Source organism: Tenrec ecaudatus, chromosome 2 (assembly GCF_050624435.1).
Source record: "Tenrec ecaudatus isolate mTenEca1 chromosome 2, mTenEca1.hap1, whole genome shotgun sequence".
Lineage (NCBI taxonomy): Eukaryota > Metazoa > Chordata > Mammalia > Afrosoricida > Tenrecidae > Tenrec > Tenrec ecaudatus.
The window spans coordinates 289,684,397-289,700,381 of NC_134531.1; the positions used below are offsets into that span (position 1 = coordinate 289,684,397).

Consider the following 15,985-nt stretch of genomic DNA (forward strand, 5'->3'; position numbering starts at 1 on the left):
CTCGAGTCACGGTATTTTCCATTGCATCAAATTCATGTGAAAGTTTGACATTGAATAAGGAAGACCATTGTAGAACAGATAGATTTGAATTGTGGTGCTGTAGAAGAAAATTGAAATTATCATGGGCTGATAAAAGGACAATCCAATCTGAACTGGAATAAGTAAGGCCAGAGTGCTCCTTAGAGGCAAGGATGGCAAGACTTTGTCTTACATACTTTGGAAAAATGTCAGGAGAGGCCGGTTTCTGGAGAAGTACATTATGTTTAGTAAAGTGGAGGGGCGGTGAAAAAGATCAAGGTCTTCGACAAGATGGATTGACCCGATGGATGCATCAATGGGTTCAGGCATAAGAACAATTGAAAAGATGGTGGGAGACCATGCAGAGTTTAGTTCGCGTGTGTGTAGAGTCACTATGGGTCAGAGGCAACTCAATGGCACATAACAACAGCAACATGTCTGTCTGCCATAATCCACTTGCGATGCTCTCTGCCTGACAACAAGACTATTCACATTCCTCAACTATGATCAGAAGGAACCAGAGACTTTCTCCATATATAGGTCCCGTAAATAGATTTTGGGCTTCCATTGTCAACACTCTCCTTCTGCAAACCAGGTGTTCACAATTTAAACTCTGCGGCCATTCCCTCCTTTGAATGTGGATTATATTATTTACAATCTTTGGATCACATAGGCTGGTGTGCTTCTTCCATGAGGATTTAGTTGATGCCTCACTAGATGACAATTTGTTTAAAGACAAACCTTTAAGACTCCATATGCTATTCTTTCAAATAGCCGGCACCATCTACTTCCTTTGTCATACTTGGCTATAGCACTCCTATCTTCATGAGGATGATCATCAAGCAGGGCCATGGCATAAAAACTAATTGTTTTTAGATTGAGGCTAGAATTAAGTGCAAGCCCCAAATCCATTCATATATCTACTGTTTGAATATGTCTCTGGTTCAACTTAAAGACACCACTGTCATTTTATATTAAAGAACATTATCATTATTCCCCTGGAGCATCATTTCCACTGCTATTGAGTCAAATTTGAAAAATAGAAACCATATAGGTCAGGGTAAAACTGCCTCCGTGAGTTTCCGAGATAAACAGATTATAATTTTGCACTCAATAAACCATACATATCTTGATTAAACTCATCCACTGCAGTATTTCTTCGGTATTCCAGAGCTTTCTCCCCTCAAATGTTCATTTATGTCTTATCTCTTATAAGAAGAAAAGAACACTACAAAAATTAAAAAAGAAGCACTCCATATTTTACACTTTCTTTGACTTCATTAAGGATTGTGTAACATAAGACAGAAAATTTAAATGGAAAGAGCTGCTGTGATATTGCTTAGTGTACATATACAGCAATGATGAATATTCCTTATCTAGTTATTGTAGGCTTTCAAGTTGAAAACAAATCACTAGATTTTCTCATTCAGAAAATCATTGTTTTCCTCATGAGAAATAGCCAGGGAAATTTATTAACATTTAGTTCTCCATTAAGGTCTCTTTCCATTCTAAGAAAACTAGTATCTGTTATATAATGCATACAAAAACTGATGTAAATATTTCAGTGTAGCAATCCAAGTCAATGATTTCTAGAAATATTTATTTTAAAAATCTGAGATTAGACATAACAGTGTAAGACATGAAAATTATTTATAAATTTTCAAGGGATTATGAGGGAGGAAGGGGTCAGGAGGGAAGAGGAAAATGAGAAACTGATACCAAGGGCTCAAGTAGAAAGAAAACATTTTGAAAGTGATGATGGCGACGAATGTACAAATGTGCTGGACACTATGCTTGGATGTATGAATTGTGATAAGAGTTGTATGAGCCCCCAATAAAATGATTTTAAAAATAAAGATGGTTATCAGAAACCTGGAAGAGGAACAGTCACACAGATGCAAAATACTTAATTGTAAACATTTCAATCAGAGGATGACAGTAAGTGGAGAGGAATATTATTTCATGGTCATCATTATTAAGAAACTATAATATATAAATGTCCTATAAATGTGATATATCATTACCTCTGATTAATATCATATTTTTGCAGCATTTTTGAATATATACTTGAAAGACTTTCCAATTCCTCTCCCTTTGATATTATTTTTATTTGGATGCAGTCTGGAAATACTAGCTTTTACATCATTAAAGGTATGTATACCAAATGTGAATTTTTTGAACTTTATCTAATATAAATACAAGTCATTATAAATATAACAGTAGTTCCAGAAAATATGCAAAAATATTCCTTCATTCAATGTTCTGCCAGTTGGTCAACACTTATAATAGTGTTGTGATAGGTAGGCTTATTGTGCCAAGCTGGCCAATAGGAACATGTGGGCTTAATAAGGCTGCAGTTTGATTGAGGGCAAAGAGATAAACGGCTCGGCAAGGTCCTCCCCTCATTCTCTTGCTCTCTGGTGATCAGACCAGCATGTGGCTGCTTTAGCTATCTCTCTGCCTCAACTTGTGAGCTACACTACCTGTGGGACAGCCAACCTGTGGAACGTGTTGCTAGACCTTGAGGTTCTTTCAAGACCTGCTGCGCTATGCTGCTGGTGTGTATGTTGCTTGAGTTTGTGGCTGGCAGATCCTGTCGTCTGCATTGCTTGAGTTCTATGTCCCATCTGGTCCTGCTTTGCTAAGTTCCTGAGTTGCTGACTGTTGGTCACCTACCCTGCTGTTTGCTGTCTGTGGCCTAATTGCCTGCATTACATGAGGAAAGACTCAGTTGTCTGCTCCTTGACCTTGGACCCAGCAGCCCTTGTGAGTTGAAGGACTTCCAGTATATTAACTGTTCCACAAAAGTAAGTTGAACTGAACCCTCTGTACTGATGTGTGGACTAATTAGCTATTGTATTCCTTCATGCTGTATCTATCTCTATCTATCTATCTATCTATCTATCTATCTATCTATCTATCTATCTATCTTCATAAATGTCCTGGTTTTGCTTCTCTATAGAACCCTGTCTAAAACAATGTGGATATCAGATTAGTTGTGCAAGAAAAGGAGCAAGACAGGAGAGGTCTGCAATCTAACTAAACATCATGAAAATTGCTTAGGTTTAAAATTTGTTATTGTCTTTAAGTGCCATCAAGTCAGTTCCAACTTATAGCAACTCTATTTACAGCAGAATGGAACCCTGACCAGTCCTGCACCATCCTTACAATTGTAAGGATTGAGCCCATTGTTGTGGCCATGATGTCAATCCATCTTCTCGAGGTCTTTGGGGTCAGGACATGGCACTCCATCAGACTTGACCGGAAAACACTCATAAGAAAGAAAGAAAGAAAGAAAGAAAGAAAGAAAGAAAGAAAGAAAGAAAGAAAGAAAGAAAGAAAGAAAGAAAGAAACTTCCTATACATTTTGTAAAATTCTTTCAAGAGATCGCTAGATTTGTTCCTATCACCAAGGTCATATTTTCCAACTATTGGTCCTTGTAACTTTGCTTCCCAATCACCAATAATGGTCACTGCATCTGGTCAAATTCAGACTGAATCTGTTGGTAGAAACCTTTAACTTCTTCTCAAATGATTTACTGATTGGTGTATAAGTTTTAATATTAATTTTACTAGCGAAATAAATCTAGAGATTTTCCTCTGTGTATAAGAAAGTGATTTATATCAAGAATTATATATCTAGAACACATCCCACCCCTTTCCAATTCAAGTCCATAAGTCTTATACTAATCCGTTATTCCTTCTTCAGACGTTCGCAGTCACGTACAATGACTCAGAATGCAGGAATATTATAGGCCAGTGTGTGCCAATCATGTCGAACCAATGGAAGTGAAACATCATAGGGTTATGGCAGCAATCAATGTGGTCAGCAAGCAGAAAGAGAGAGAGAGAGAGAGAGAGAGAGAGAGAGAGAGAGAGAGAGAGAGAGACTGGCCTCCAGAGAGCTACATATCTCAGTCACACCTCCAAGTGAGGTCATCTGGCTGCAACTTGATTGATAGGCTAAATTCCACCCCTACTCTTTTATATATTCTCAAGTGGACATGAAATTATGTAACTACCAGATGTGCTGGCTGAGATCCCTTGTATGTGGATAGATACCATCCTAACACCAATAGCATTGCCATGAGAGTGATTTTGAAATGTACTTTGTCATGATGAAGGCAATGCCATGGCTCTTGAATCTGCCATTCCCGGCAGAGTAAACCATCCAATTTTCTGACTCAGAATGGCCAGTACTAGTCCACTTCAGCTCACGAATGCCTACGATATTGATTGTTATGCATTCTGCTTCATTTCTGATGGCTTCCAATTCTGCTGATTCATACTTCGTACAATCTAAGTTCCAATTACTAAGAGATATGTGCAAATGTTTCTTCTCATTTGGAGTCATCCACCATCAGCAAATGAAGGTCCCAAATGTTTTCTCCCAAAGGCCTTACTCCGTATCTGAGTCATGTGGTTGACACTACTTTGAGAAGGTAGCTCTTCCTCACTTATATTTTGAGTGCCTTTTGACCTGAAGGACTCATCTTATGGCACTATTTCTGACAATGCTCTGATACTAATTTTCAAGGTTTTTAGTATCTAACAATGTTTCACTGCTATCCGAAGGGTGTTCAGGGGCTATTCAAAGTGAATAGTCTATGTCTGATTCATAATCTGTCCTTTGACTGGATCTCTACTGGAGCCTTTGCACTTTGGATGACTTAGCTGGTATTTGAAAATAGCAGTGACATAGCTTTCAACATCACAACCACACATAAGCCACAAGAGCATGCCACACTGACAGACAAGAAGGCTATTGGGCAATGCTAAATGAGTACACAGAGAAGGACAGCAGGCCTGAAAGATCGGTAAGTGTTTAATAGGTCTCTAAAACTCAGGCAAGGAACAGACGAACAAAATGCAGGCTTTGAGCCAGTTACTGTAAGACTCCAGTAACAAAAAGTTTAAAAAAATTAAATTCATCTAGTGCCTAAATTAGGAATTATTCATGGATTTTCTATGAGATTAGAGGCCTGACTCTAAGTTGGCCTGGCTTATAATTGGCTGAGATACAGAAGTTGAGCCTTTTTCCTGGAAAAGAAAGTGAGGTGAAAGATAAACAGTAAATGTCGTCAGGGGAACCAGTGCTACAAATAGCTGGGGACAATTGGGACCAGATGGGGAGAGAGAGAGAATACTTAGAATGAGGAATATAAAATGTATGTTTGACACAGCCTAAAGGCTGGCCATTTTCTTCTGTCAAAGATCATATAACCAATAGTGTAAACTGTGCACGGCATGTGTTCTGTTTTGATGCCTCAACTCTGCCATTATATTGTAATGCAGCCAGAGGTAAATGCAGAATTGAGTGAACACATCTGTATTACAATAAAACCTAATTTACAGAAAAAGACAGTATTCCACGGGTCACAGTTTGTCTACTCCTCCTCTAATCAATCAGAATATGAAAGGAGAAGTCTGAAAATGGGTTGCTACTTCAAATATTGGTGTGTGTGTGTGTGTGTGGAGATAGAGAGAGAGATCGATAGATAGATAGATGACAGATAGAACACATCTTTGGGGGGTATAACTATTGTTTATTTTTTTAAGTAAGGCATTTTATTGGGGGCTCAACACACTTTTACTGTTATACAGCTCTTACAATAATGCGCACATCAGTGGTGTCAAGTGCATGTGTGCATATGTTGCCCTCGTAGTTTTCAAAACATTTTCTTTCTACTTGAACCCTTGGTATCAGTTCATCTTTCTTACCTCCCTCCCCCATCCTTCTACCCTCATGACCCCTTGATAAACTGTACGTTATTATTAATTTCATATCTTACACCAGCCACTGTCTTCCTTCACTCATGTTTCTGTTGTTTGTCCCCCTTAGGGGTGGGGTGGGGTGGTGTTGTTGTTACATGTCAATCATTGCAATAAATTGAACACGTTTTCATCTATGAACCAAATTACATCAGTTATCTGTCATAATCAGGTATATTTTTAATAAATGAAATTTTAAGTATTTTAAGAAATTCTATTTATGAGTAATTCTTCAAAGGAAGAACTAGTCTGGCAAGCACTCCAAAGGGCTTGAAACTTTACCCTACTTATAGCCTATCACTTGTGTATGCTGGCAGAAGACACGGGACTCTTGAATCAGAGACAAAGTACTTCATTATTCACATTAATGTCCATGTAGCAGTATAATTTCCCTAACCCTAGTTCCCACGAGAAGCAAAGAGGGCCAAGTACAACTTGTAATCAGTGGGTTGTGTTACAGGAAAACCTCAATTTTTACAATAGTTGTAAACTTGTTTGCTTTCTTGCCCCAAAGCAAGGCAATATCTTTGTTACATTAGCAAACTTTCCCTTTGTTCTAGAGAGAGACACTTCCTCAGTCTACCAAAGTGTCTAGTCATGCAAACATTCATGAAAAGGTAGTCCAAGAGAAAAGTAAGATGTAGAGAAATACAAGAGACCAATGTCTTCCAGAAATAATTATTTTACCTAATATAGTAGGATTTACAATATTATCAAAAAATTAGTTCATGATAAGCATTTTAATTGGTTCACTCATAAATGGCATAACTTCCTAGTCTATGTTCACTTTCATTGTTCCACACACCAGTCTTCTATATAAGCCATGACTAATTATTTGTACTTTTTGAAATTTGATATACTCATTTACTCCTCTGTGATTTTTGAGAAAGGTACTCTATCTACATGAAATCTCCTCTTTCTCTTGTATGACCGATAATCAACATACTGTCTAGTAGCTGTGTAAATGTACTTATTATAATCATTAGAAATAAAATAAATGAGCATTGGTTATGCACTAACTTTCCTGTGTAATTGGAAAGAGCCCAAAAGGAAGCTATGAAAAACCGACATGTTTATGAATAGCATTTTTCAGATTTGGATAGACCATAACCTTTCTTGCTTGCTAGAAATAGAAGTGCCTAGTCTGTATTTTATGCTTAAAAGTCTAAGGGAAGGACAGACAAACTAGGAACTGATTTATTTTTACTTTTAATAGGTTCAAGATTATGTATCTGCTATTCAATGGATGAGTCCGAAACTATTTTTTGATATATTTACACCAATAATTATCTTTAATGTTGCATTTGACATTGATATATACATGTTCCAAAAGTTAATTTGGCAGGTAAGAAGTTTTTTTTTCAATAACAGTATTCATTCATGAACTATTGCCACATGTTATCTATGTTCAGATTTTAGCAGTTTTTGCTCCAAAATTTGTAAAGGGGGTAGGAAAATAATAAATTAAGCATTATTTGAAATAAAATAAGCAGTGTTTTGGCAATTGACTACCATCATGGAGATCTGGGCAAAAAATTACTTAGCAAAAAGCAGTCCTGAAAATCTAACTGATGTAATAGAATGCCAATTTTACCTAACATCTGAGATCTCACCTGAAATCTATTATGATGCATAGTGGGTTCACTAAATGAAAACTGATGAATAAAATTGTATTTTAAATACTCACCTTGTGAAGCGTGTTAGGCCGGGTTGACCAAAGAAACAAATGACACTCATATATGTGTAAGAGAGAGGGCTTTACATCAAGAGGTAATTACATATCAAACAAACATCCCAGCCCAATCCAGAACAAATCCATAAGTCTAATAGTAGCCCATAAATCCCTCTTCAGACTCACGAAGTCAAATGCAATGATGCAGAATGCAGGGAGATCACGGGCTGGTGGGGTAAGTGTTGTGTGGATACAATGGCGGTGTCTTTGGCAGCTCTCCAAGTGACTCAACTGCTGGAAGGTGAAGGAGAGAGAGAGTGGGGAGATTCCCAGAACCCTTCTCATGGGAAACTCCACCCCTTCACTTCAGTTTGACATGATATTATGTAACTACCACACGAAGCTTCCCACACTTACATGTAAAAATAGATAAACAAAATATAAACAACGATAACCCTAATTCACAAGCAATAAGAATTTTTTTTCAATATTGTGGGACCTGGTCCACCTCAGACAGGAACTCTGAGAAAAATATATACCAGCTCTTAAGCATGGTATACATTTATTTCCAAGCAATACATTTATTTCTAAGTAGAATTCTAATTAGAATTCTAAGTAGAACCTGTGAATATAAAACAATTATCCACAGCAAATATACAGGAGAACTAGATAATATAATTAATCAAGTTGATCTCCCAGACATATACAGAAAACTTGATTCATCAACAACTCAGTAGACATCTTTTTCCAGTGCTCATGGAACATAATCCAGAATACGTCATACATATTTCAGGACACAAAGTGAGCATCTATAAATTTTAAGACATTAGGCTAATAAAAGCTATCTTTTCTGACTACGGTGCTACAAAATTAGTAGCCAACAGAGGATCAAGCAAAAAATAATCACATGGTAATTGAATAACATATTACTTGAAACAACTAAGTATCTGAAGAAGAATGTAACTTAAAAATTAATCAAAACAAATAAGGATGAAAATACTACATACTCACACTTTTGATTTTTGCAAAAGCATTTCTCAGAGGGAAATGCAGCAGTAAACACACACATTTTTTTAAAAAGCGCTAACGCAAGCCCCTTAGTACAACACCTACAATAAGAGCAAGACCAGCAAAACAAACCCTCAGTCACTAGAAGAAAAGAAATAATAAAGATCAGCGCAGAAATAAATAAATAAATAAAAAGTCAAAGGAAAAAAAAAAAGAAGTTGGTTCTTTGACAGGAGTAACAAAATTGATAAGCTGCTGGCAAAAGTAACCGACCAAAAGAGAACACATGAATAATAAATGAAATGGGCAACATATGACAGAACCAACGGAAATGAAAAAGATAATTATACAATGTTATAAAAAATCTGAACTCTAACAAATTCAAAAAGCCTGGAAAATGGGCACATTTCTAGATGTATATTACCTACCTGAGTTAACACAGATTTGTGTAGAAAACCTTAACTAATGTATAACACAAGAAGAAATAGATGTGGTCAAAAAGCTCCCAATGTCAATGAATCCAGGACCACAAGGTCTTACTGGAAAATTCTACCAAATATTTACATAAGAGTTAACACCAATTCTACACAAACTGTTCCAGAATATAGAAAATTACAAAATGTTACCAAACACATTTTAATAAAGCAAATATAATCTTAATACAAAAACCAGGCAAAGACATTTCCAGAATAGAAAGCTATAGACCAATTTTAGTCAGGTACATGTTGCGGTGCTAGTTATGGGTCACTGAATCATTTCTGACCCAAAGCAACCCTGTGCACAACATAACAAAACACTACCCAGCTCACAATTGTCCCTATGCCTGATCCCATCATCGCAACCACTGTCTGAATCCATCTCCATATGGACCATTCTCTTTTTTGCTGCCCCTTTACTTTAACAAACATTATGTTCTTTTTCCAAAGACTGGTCTCTCTCAACAACATGTCCAAAGTAAGTTAAAAATATATATTGATCTCCACCTATAAAAGAATGAGAAAGCACAAATATAGGGCCTGGGTAGAAAGCATAAATATACTACCAAACATAATGAAAACATCCACATTTCAGAAGACAAAACAGACAGCTCTGAAATTTACTGCCATCGAGTTTATGAAGACGCAGGGAACCTATAGAACAAGGTAGAATTGCCTCTATGAGTTTCCAAGACTGTAACTCTTTATGAAAGTAGAAATCCCATCCTTCTCCAGAAGAACCACAGGTGGTTTTTAACTGTGGGCCTTGCAGTTTGCAGCCTAACGCATAACAACCATACCACCAGCTCTCCTTAATTGGACTACTAGGACTTCCTAAAAATAAAACATTTACATGTATTAAAAGACTTCATAAAAAGATTCTAAAGAGAAACCAAAATTCAGGAGAGGGACAGGGATTTATCAGTGCTATTTTGGATAAAGGGTAGTCCAAAAATCTATAGAAAACTGAAACACCTTAATAAGAAAAATACAACTAATCCCATTTTAAAATGGGCAGAAGATATGGATACACAAGTCACTTAACTGACATCTGAGCAGCCAACAAGAAATTCTTGCAATCATTAGCTTTAAGAGAAATGCAAATTCAAATAACAATGAGACACTACGTCACCCTTGCAATGATAGCAAAATTCAAACACAAAACCAAACAAAAGGAAAAAATAGCAAGTGCTGGAAAGGATGTGGAGTGATTCGAACCTTCATATACTGCCTGCTGGACCAGAGAATTGCACAGCCACTGTGGAAAACAGTCCACCATTTGTGGTGTCTTTTGTGTTGCTGGGATACTGGAAGCTTGGTCACCAATATTTCAAGTGCCAGCAGGGTCACCCAAAGTCAAAAGGTTTCAGTAAAACTTCCAAACTAAACGCAGATTACAAATAAGTCTGTTTATTTCTGAGAAATTAGCCATAGAAAGGCCAATGAACAGAATGGAAACATTGTCGGATACTGAATACCTCATGAAACAAAGCAGAACATTGTCAGTGCAGGAAAATGAGCCTTGTAGGTTTAGAGACTCTAAATACAATGGAGGAAGAACTGCCTTCTCAAAAGAGAGTGCAAAACCGGGATGGGTCCCAATTAAAGCCTATGGGAGCAAAGCTTGCAGTACCTTCACGTGCTGATGAGGCCTGACTCCAAAGGCGAAGCAACATTTGCGAACATCTATTAATAATCAGAACCTGGAATGTATGAAGTACGAATCTCATAAAATTGGAAATTGTAAAAAACGAAATGCAATGCATAGAAATTGACATTGTAGGCATTAGTGAGCTGAACTGGATTGGCCATTTTGAATCCTACTGTATAGCATATGGTTTGCTATGCTGGGAATGAAATAATCAAGAGGAATGGTATTGCATTAATTTCAAAAGGACATTTCAAGATCTATCTTAAAGTGCAATGCTGTCTGTGATAGGATTATATCTATCCACCTTCAAGGAAATAGAATCAATACAACTGTTGTTCAAATTTATGCACCAACCACCGAAGCTAGCGATGAAGACGTTGAAGAATTCTACTAACATCTTCCATCCGAAATTCGTCAAGCATGCACTCAAGGTGTGTTGGTACTTACTGGCAATTGGAAAGCAGCAAAAGTTGAAAGCAAATAGGAAGGAATAGCACTTGAAAAATCTGGACTTGGTGATAGAAACAAAGCTGGAGATGGCATGATAGAATTTTGCAAAACTAACCACTTGATCATAGCAAATACCTTCTCAACAACACAGATGTCAACTGTGCACATGAACTTCCACAGATGGAATACACAGAAATCAAATTGACCACATCTGTGGGAAGAGACGATGGAGATGCACAATACCAGCATCGAAAATAAGGCTGAAGGCTGATTGCGGAACAGATTATCAATTACTCATATTTAAGTTCACATTGAAGCTGAATAATTTAAATAAGCCTGCAAGAGCCAAAATACCACCTTGAGTTTATCCCACCTGAATGTTAAGATCATCTCAATGGAACACCAGCAACAGAAGACACCAGGTTATAGATAAAAAGCGTCATATGTGGAGAATGAAAAAGTTCATTAAAAATATAGGAAGGAAAGATCAATATAGATGTCAGAAGAGACTTGCAAACTTGCTATTCATCATAGAGTAGCTAAGGCACATGATGAATGAATGAAGTCAAAGAGTTAAACTGAAAATTCTAAGGGGAAGCTTGGGAAGACCAAGTAAAAGATTATAAGGAAATGGGCAAAGCACCTAGAGTTAGAAAAACAAAAAGGAAGAGCATGCTCAGTATTATCTTAAATGGAAAGGACTCAAGGAAAAATTCAAGCCTCGAGTTGCAACGTTGAAAGAGTCTGCGAACAAAATATTGAATGATGCACGAAGCATCCAAAGAACATGAAAAGAAGACACAGAATCATTGTACCGAATAGAACTGGTCAACATTCCACCATTTCTAGAAATAGTATATGTGCAAGGACCAATGGTGTGGGAGGAAGAAGTCCAAGCTGCCCTGGAAGCGTTAGTCAAAAACAAAGTTCCAGAAATTTCAAGAATTCCAATTGAAATGTTTCAACAAGCTCCTTGGCCAACTGACTGGAAGAGATCCATGTTTGTACCTGTTCAGGAAAGATAATCTAACAGAGTCCTCTAATTATAGAATGATAGCTTTAACCTCACATGTAAGTAAAATTTTGCTCAGGTCATCTAACAGTGGTTGCAGCATCATATTGGCAGGGTGCTGCCAGAAGCTCGGGTGAAAGTTAGAAGGTGGCAGAATAAGGGATATCATTGCTGTTATCAGATGAATTTTGGCTGAAAGCTGAGAATGCCAGAAAGATGCTTATTTGTGTCTTATTGATTAGGCAAAAGCATTAGACTGTGTAGACCATAAAAAACTATGTAAAACCTTAAGAAGAATGGGAATTCGAGAAAGTGACATTGTGCTCATGTAGAACCTGTACCTGGATCAAGAGGCAGTTGTGCAAACAGAATAAGGAAATGCTTCTTGGTTTAAAATCAGGAAAGGTGTACAACGCGATTGTATCATCTCACCGTGGTTTATTCAATCTGTATTCTGAGCAAATCATCGGAGAAGCTGGATTGTATGTTAAAGAATAGAGCATGGGGACTAGTAGAAGGTGCAGATGACACGATCCCGCTTGCTGAAAGTGGGGAGGACTTGAAGCACTTGCTGATGAAGATTTAAAAAATTCAAACTTCAGTATGGATTACAGTCTATAAAAAAAACCCGAACCCACACAACTTCACCAGTAGGTAACATCATGGTAAATAAAGGATCTCATCCAATCAATCCACTGTTCATGCAAGAAGCAGAAAAGTGATCCAACAATGTGTTGCATTGGGTAAATCTGCTTTACAAGATTTATTTATAGTGTAAAAATGCAAGCATGTTACTTTGAGGATTAATTGCCCCTGACTCAAGCCATAGTATTTTTCAGTCACCTCCTGTGCATGTGAACGTTGGACATTGAATAAGGAAGACCAAAGATCAAACAGTGCTTTTGAATTCTGGTGCTGGCAAGGCTTATTGAAAGTATCGTGGACTGTCAAAAGAACCCGCAAATCTGTTCTGGAAGAAGAACCAGAGTGCTTCTTAGAGGCAAGGGTGACGAGAATTCATCTCCTGTACTTGTTGAGATTTTAGCAAGAGAGACCAGTCCATGTAGAAGGACATAATACTTGGTAAAGTAGAGGTGCAGTGAAAAGTGGGAAGTCCCTCAGCTGAATGGATTGACCCAGTGGCTGCATCATAGGGCTTAAACGAAAGCATGATTAAGCGGACGACACAGGACCAGGCAATGTCTTGTTATGTTATATATTGGGTCTCTATGAGCCAGAAAAAACTTGATGACTTAGCAACAGCATGGGAAGCAATATGGCACTTCCTTAAGAAATGAGAATAGAAATACCATATGACACTCCACTCTGAAAACTAGATATACACCCCAAAGACATAAAAAGCAGAATACAAACAGATACACGCACACCCATGTTTATTACAGTGCTACTATAGGTAAAAATATGGAAACAACCAAAGAGGTAAAAATATAGAAACAACCAAAAAGTCCATCTGCGGAAGAATTGGTACAAACAAGCAATGTAATATAATTTATCTCTAAAAAATATATATCAAACAACTCATGGCACAGACAAATTTGGAAGATATTATGCAAACTTCCTCAAATATCACACGATTCCATTATTATTATAAGAGAAAAAACATTAAAAACTGTTTTCACACCTGAAGAAGCATACTTTGAAGGCTTTGGCTGGTGAGGAAAGAGTAGGGAGGGACAAAGATGGAAATACATAGGGTGGGAAAAAATTAGATAAGGCCACATATACAGGGGGCTTCCTGGGACACCCACTGCTTGGGTGCGTTTGGCTGTTCAGCTGTATGTTTTTCTCTGTGTATGCTGAATTCCACAAATGAAAGGGCGGGGGAGACCCTGATGTAGATGACATTGCTTTGCTAGGTACTGTTGACTCATTTCAACTCATAGTGGCCCCATGTGACAGAGAAGAATTGCTCCACAGGATTTTCTGGGCTGTATTCTTTGAGGGAGCAAGCACCTGGTCTTACTTCCATGTATTCACTGAGTAGGTTTGAAGCATTAGACCATCTGATAAGCGTCAAGCCATTGCACAAAATATTAAAATGGTTTAGACTTAAAAAAAGATAGTCCAGTCACTTGGAGTTCAGACAGCTCCCGAAAGAATGAGAATGAAAAGAGGAGAGATGGCTGAGTCACCTGGGATTTCTCAGATGGTCCAAACATTTATCACCAGATGGGCCGGCTGACAACCACGTGATGGAGTCGTCTTCATTCAGGCATCTACTGGTTGGCACTGCTGGTGCTGACTATTGGTTGGGGCAGTGGGAATTGCTAGGACACATGTGAGGGGTCTTCCTCGTGTTCTGAATGGAAAGTCTATGATCTCTTAAATCTATTTGTCCATGAACTTTTTGAAGCCTTCTTGTATACTCACTGGATAAAGAAGTGCCACACAATGGAGAGAAGCAAGAAAGTCAAATGCCAGTTCTAGGAACAATATAATCTTATTTACCTTTTCTGTAGTCTATAGTCCAGCCTTTCCGTTTTTATTTCCTATACATAGTTTGAACTATATCCAGTTAGGCCTCCTATTGACAATAGTTATGTTCTAGAAAGTTGCTGTGGGCTGGATATTGGCCTGCTAACCCCCCAGGACAGGCAGTTCAAAACCACCAGCTGCTCTGTGGGAGAAAGATGAGGCTGATTTACAGTCTCAGAAATTTTGTATAGGTTTGTTGAGCCAGAATCAAATTCATTGCTGTGAGTGTGTGGTCTTTTTTATGAGCCTTGGTTGTTGTTTTTGCTGTGTGCCATTGACTCAGCCTATTTGACTCGTCATGGCCCTGTGCCTACCCACCTCATTGGGGTTTTTCAGTTTCTCTGATCCTCTACTTTGCCAAGCATCCTGTTCTTTTCCAGGGCCTGGTCTCTCCTGAAAACACGTCCAAAGCATGGGAGACAATGTCTGCCATCTTTGCTTCTAAGGAGTCCTCTGACCAGACCACTGCCTCTAAAATAGATGTACTCAGTGTCTGGCGTGATGTTGTCCATCTTCTTCGGTTCATGGTGCTTCCAGTATTTTTCATCAGCCATGCAATTCAAATGCTATCAGTTCTCACATTTTCCTCATCTATTGTTCTGTTGTCCCAGAAACCCCATGGGGCGATTGAAAACAAAAATCATTGCTAGTGGGGGAAATATAATTAGTTTCCTGCAAGCCTCTGATTGCACCATTTCCCTCAACTGATTCATTCATGAGCTTTTAAAATGTCTGTTTCTGCTTGAGTTAGTTTATGGTGCTGTGTTAGACATGGTTCGCTAGAGAGATAAAACCAGATTGCTGATAATTTTATATATGTATATACATATTTATACAGATAGATATATGACACAAGAAATGAACAGTTAAATTATATACAGATAGATATATAATACAAGAAATGAACAGTTAAATTATAAAGCAGTACAAATGGCTCAGTGCAACTCACTCCCGTGAGAGAGTTGTGAGACACTAGCAGTCCTTCAAGTCTTTAGAACTTCCAGGTAGTCCTCTGTAGAGAAAGATGGGCTATCCCTGCACAGGCAGCAAACAGCAAAGCAGGTCACCAATTGTCAGTCAAGTCACCAAGTGTCAGTCCCCAGCTCCAGAGATGTAAATTCCAATCATGTGGTCTTAAAGGGACCTCAACTTACAGCAGCACAGTCCACAGGCTAGGCATCCCACAGGTAGTGTACCTTGTAAATTGAGGCACAGAACATGCAAGGCAGCCGAACACTGGTCTGATGATTAAAGAGCGAGAGACAGGAAAGGCAAGGCTCATCGAGCCATTTATGTCTCCGCCCTTCAATTAATCCCACTTGTGTTTATCGGCCAGGCTGGCACAATACACTAACTATCTCAATCTACCCCTTGCCAACCTGGCACCTGTACACAATTCTTTAGCCATATATACTTATGTAATTTCTGGA

The 15,985-nt window shown here is 38.0% G+C and overlaps 1 protein-coding gene across 1 annotated transcript in view; it reads left to right on the forward strand.

Annotated features, from left to right (window-relative positions):
* Nucleotides 1-15,985, forward strand: part of SLC9C1 (solute carrier family 9 member C1) — a 145,467-nt gene that overhangs the window by 2,499 nt on the left and 126,983 nt on the right. The window contains exons 2-3 of the mRNA XM_075542956.1: nt 2,069-2,169; nt 7,007-7,135. Of these exons, the coding sequence (XP_075399071.1) occupies nt 2,069-2,169; nt 7,007-7,135 (230 nt within the window). The remainder of the gene's footprint in view (nt 1-2,068; nt 2,170-7,006; nt 7,136-15,985) is intronic.